The sequence below is a fragment of the Lolium perenne genome, chromosome 4, assembly GCF_019359855.2.
Source record: "Lolium perenne isolate Kyuss_39 chromosome 4, Kyuss_2.0, whole genome shotgun sequence".
Classification (NCBI taxonomy): Eukaryota; Viridiplantae; Streptophyta; class Magnoliopsida; order Poales; family Poaceae; genus Lolium; species Lolium perenne.
Window position 1 is genome coordinate 27,079,197 of NC_067247.2, and position 4,164 is coordinate 27,083,360.

At 46.1% G+C, this 4,164-nt stretch overlaps 1 protein-coding gene across 1 annotated transcript; it reads left to right on the forward strand.

Moving 5' to 3' along the window:
• Nucleotides 1-596: 596 nt before the first annotated feature.
• Nucleotides 597-2,481, forward strand: LOC127291988 (uncharacterized). Its single transcript, XM_051321332.1, has 3 exons — nucleotides 597-886; nucleotides 1,173-1,556; nucleotides 1,658-2,481. Exons 2-3 carry the CDS (start codon nucleotides 1,194-1,196, stop codon nucleotides 2,261-2,263), a joined length of 969 nt encoding a protein of 322 aa, XP_051177292.1. The 5' UTR covers nucleotides 597-886; nucleotides 1,173-1,193; the 3' UTR covers nucleotides 2,264-2,481.
• Nucleotides 2,482-4,164: the final 1,683 nt, after the last annotated feature.

Below are 4,164 nucleotides of genomic sequence, written 5' to 3' on the forward strand. Positions count from 1 at the left end.
AGCATTTCACAAGGCAACAACATAGTATAAATTATTTGTTAAACATTATTAGCATTAGCAATATTATTTTCTGATTTAGAAGTGGAACCAACAAATTGTAATTCATCACCACGAAAAAGTGAAAGTAACTTGCCTGAAAAAATAGCGCGCTAACGTTACACTATAAAATTTTAGCGCGATATAGCAAACTATTTCGCAAATACCGTCACAGCGAGCAAAATTACTATAATTTTGTGTGGACTAGATATGCTATAGCGCGCTATTAGCAGAGAAATAGCATGCTATTTTATAAACCTTGCTATACAATTTCAGTTTAAGAAAATGACTACAATTTCCTTTTCTTCCTCCCTGGACTTGGCGAACGGGTGACCTCCTCCTGCCGTCCCACGCCCTCTCTCTAATGTACGTGGGTTTTTTTTTTTTTGAAACCACTCTACGTGGGTTAATTACACACGGTTTTCAGCTACCTCGATATATCTATATCCTGATCGAACTAGGAACGTCCACGCCCAGTTTACGGAACCGGTTTGTTAGCGATAGATCAGGAACCGGTTTTTCTTAGCGATCAACAGACCAAGTAAACGAACAAAGCCTGACGGTTTTCTTCACGTACCAAGGTTTTGTGACGCACGACCACCGGCCACCGATCGGTCCGATCCCAAACCCTTGGCGGCTAAGCAACCTCTCCCCCTCTCTCCATGAGCCCGTGCTCTCCTCTCCCCCGACACACGCAATCTCAGAATCCAAATCTCGCCGAGAACTTACATCTCGCATCGACGAATCCGTTAGCCCCGCTTGGCAGAACGGTGGGTTGATTTGTTTCGATTTGTGCGAGAAGACTAGTTTTGTTGATCTTCACTGTTTGTGGGATAGAGAAGTAAAACAGGTAATCAGGATTGGTAAAATCTTTGCCCGTATTATTGTTTGGACTTCCTCCGTCCCGTCGAACTTTTCTGAGGTTTGTCAAAATTCATATGTATCTAGAAGATGATATTTAGTGTCTAGATACATTCGAATCTAGAGAAAATTTTATTTTAGACCACTTTCGTGGAACGGAGGGAGTACTATAGATATGCTGGCTATTGTCAGTCCCAAAACACTTTGTGGTCATTGATGGCATTCTGTGGTGGCATATCCTATTTGGTAATCTCTGTTTTTTTTTTCGCTGGAAGGACAACACCGCCAATCAGCTGATGGGTCTAGTGTGGGATTGGAACATGTGTGGAGCTGAACTGAAGAAGGTTGATGAATCGGTTCTTCACACTGCCAACGAGGATGGTGAAAGAGGCGAGGATGATGCCACAGCTCTCCCAGAGGATGGCGGGGATGGCTCTGAGGATGTCGGCAGTGGCCCTGAGGTTGATGTCGGTAGTGACCCTGAGAATAGCGGCAGTGACCCTGAGGATGGCGGTGGCCTGGATGATAGTGGACCATTTGGCGGACGTGCGGTGCAAGTGTTGGCCATTTGTGCGAACTTCCCTATCTGCGAAATCATCGGCTCTGACTGGCAGCAAGCTCGGTACATCTACGAGCGTCGCGAGGGGGAAGTACAAGAGGTATATACTTGCTACCTTATACTAGTATTTACTATATGCTTTATGTCTTGTACATACTAATACATATTGTAAACCTTTCACAACCATCCTTGCATGTGCAGGAAGGAATGGTCGATTTGGTGCTCACTGGGCCCCATAAAATTTTCATGGCTTGTGGTTACTTCCGCGTGAAAGTTTATACCGACCACGGGTCTGGTCCTCCTGTCATCACAGAGGCGTGGGACGTTCAAGAAGACGATAGAATTAAGGAATACACACGAACCATCCGTGCAGGCCCTGGCAGCAAGTTGAAGATCACATACTTGGTGATTCCCAAGGCCATAGAGGCCAATGTTGAGGTCAACTTAAAGTTGAAAGGCCTCGGTTCTAGAAGCCGTGCCATTTATGGTAAGATCAAGGCAAGCGTTCCTCACTACAGGAACAAAAGCATCCCGCTCTTCAGTTGTGAACGAGGGACAAGCTTGTCCTTTCCCTCTGGTTCCACATCCATTCTTCCGTTGAGCCTGTCTAGGATTGCCGTGCCATCTCTTTGGCAGCTCCGACTCCACATACAAGTGGACCTGACAGTAATCACATATGATAGTCAAGAAGAGCAGGACAAGAATTTGAAATTCAGTCTAGATTTCACCCGTGAAATTGTGAGCCAAGAAAGAGAAGTCGATGATGATCAAGTTGAAGTGAAGATAGTGTGGGACCAGATTTATTGATACTCCGTAATTGGTAGGAGTACTCGAACTAAGACGTGATTTAACTAGATGACTATGAAATAAGTGAAGTGGTAGTCATAGTTTTAGTGAATTGGGTACTGTTTCTGTGTTGTATTTTCCAGTTCTTCTCAAAATCATCTTGTGATGGTTGTAGGCTTATCAGCATAGAACATTTTGCCTTTTGGTTTCTACGAACTTTAGTTGTCTGTGCATTGCTAGATCAGATAGCTTGAAGATATTACAATCATTCAAAATGTTTTTCCCTGTTTGTAGTTATCCTTCGCTTCTATTCATCATCCTCATTTACTTAGTATTGCAGTTCTTCCACGCCCTGTTATGTCAACATATTGTCTAGTTCATGCCCATTTACAGAAGAGTGAACAAGGGATGTTCAGCCTAATACATGGGCCTACCAAGTGTGAAATAGATAAAATCAGGTTTATAGAATAGGGAGGATGGTAAACATCTATATATGAGGTATGAACTAATCTGCTTTTGTTCAGCAACTCGATGCTTTTTGTTGAAATGGTTATTGAGCTATCAACCGGCAAATCCTAAGATGCAGATTTTTTTGTCTTTTCTAGGTGGTTTGAATAACCACTGTCTTTGAATGCACTTCCTGGAATGCAACCGTCGGCGTGAACTCGGATACTTTAGCAAGGGGAACTTGGTCCGTGTCGAGCTTGCCTAGGGACATGCAGAAGAAGAGACCTGAATGATGAATGAAGGCCACTCTTCTCCTGTCTTCCCTTTTTAGTACGGATTAGAATTTTAGGACGTTGTGTTTCAGGGTGATTTACCAGCCTCTGTTACACGTAGCTGGTAAAGTAGTAAAAACACAGAGCTTATGTACCGCGCGATGGACGAATCGCCGTAGCGTCAGGGAGAGAGTATGCCGTTGCTTGTGTTCCCATGTTACCGTGACAATGTCTAGTACTGGATTGATTGGATTGGATGAGCTGGTGCTGTGGTCTTTTGCAATCTGAAATCAGGCAAGGGTTCTCTTCAGAGTTCAGAGGGTTCGGTCAATGGTTGTCCCTTAGAGCATCTCCACTCGCGTTTCCCAAAGCATCCCCAAACGGCGCCGGATTAAGCATTCGGGGGACGTGTTTTATTCGTGCCCCATTTGGAGGACGTCGCTCTCCAGCCGCGTCCCCTAAACGCCGCCCCAAATATTAAAATACTCTTATTTTGTTTTTTTGCATTTTTATTTTAATAAAGAGAAGTAATATTCCACAAACTAATACATAGTTTGAACCATGGTTGATACAAATATAAAATGCAAAAGAACTAAACCTAACTAGGCCGTGCAACGAAGGTTTCGTGTGTTCGCTGCCAAGAAAGAACACTCGAGGGCACACCGAGTCACCCAAACTGGAAAATACAGCTGGTGACGGTGCCCTTGTTGGTTCTTCTGAGGAAGAACAACCAGAAATCTCCGTGCACGTATTCGCTGCGAAGAAACAACACTCTTCATCAGTTGTCGTTCTCCTCGGCGTTGTCGCCGTGGTAGTTCCGGCGGCCTTTGGATGTCGTGCGGGTCGCCCTTGAGGACGACGATGAACACGAAGAGCACGGGCCCCTCCACGTCCTGCATGTCCGACGATGAGGATGACGACGGCGTCGCAGGCGACGGCGAGCGTGTAGCTCTGCCGCGGCCACGACCACGACCACGGCCGCGAGCTCGGCCTTCGCCTCTACCAGCCATGGCGTCGACTCTTGTTGAGATGGTGGCGGCTAGGGTTGGAGAGAGAGGCGCTAGGGTTTGTGTGTGAGAGAGACGATGAGAGACGACCCTTTTTATAGGCCGGACTGAGGCGGGGGAGCGGTGGCGCTCATTAACGCCGGCACGCAGAGCTAGGCGCGACGAGACGCTTCGCTGCGCCTTTGCGGGAACTGCA

Coding starts and splice junctions, on each gene's coding strand:
- LOC127291988 (XM_051321332.1), top strand. CDS start 1,194: ATGGGTCTAGTGTGGGATTGGAACATGTGTGGAGCTGAACTGAAGAAG. Junction 1,557..1,657: donor GCGAGGGGGAAGTACAAGAG/GTATATACTTGC, acceptor TTGCATGTGCAG/GAAGGAATGGTCGATTTGGT.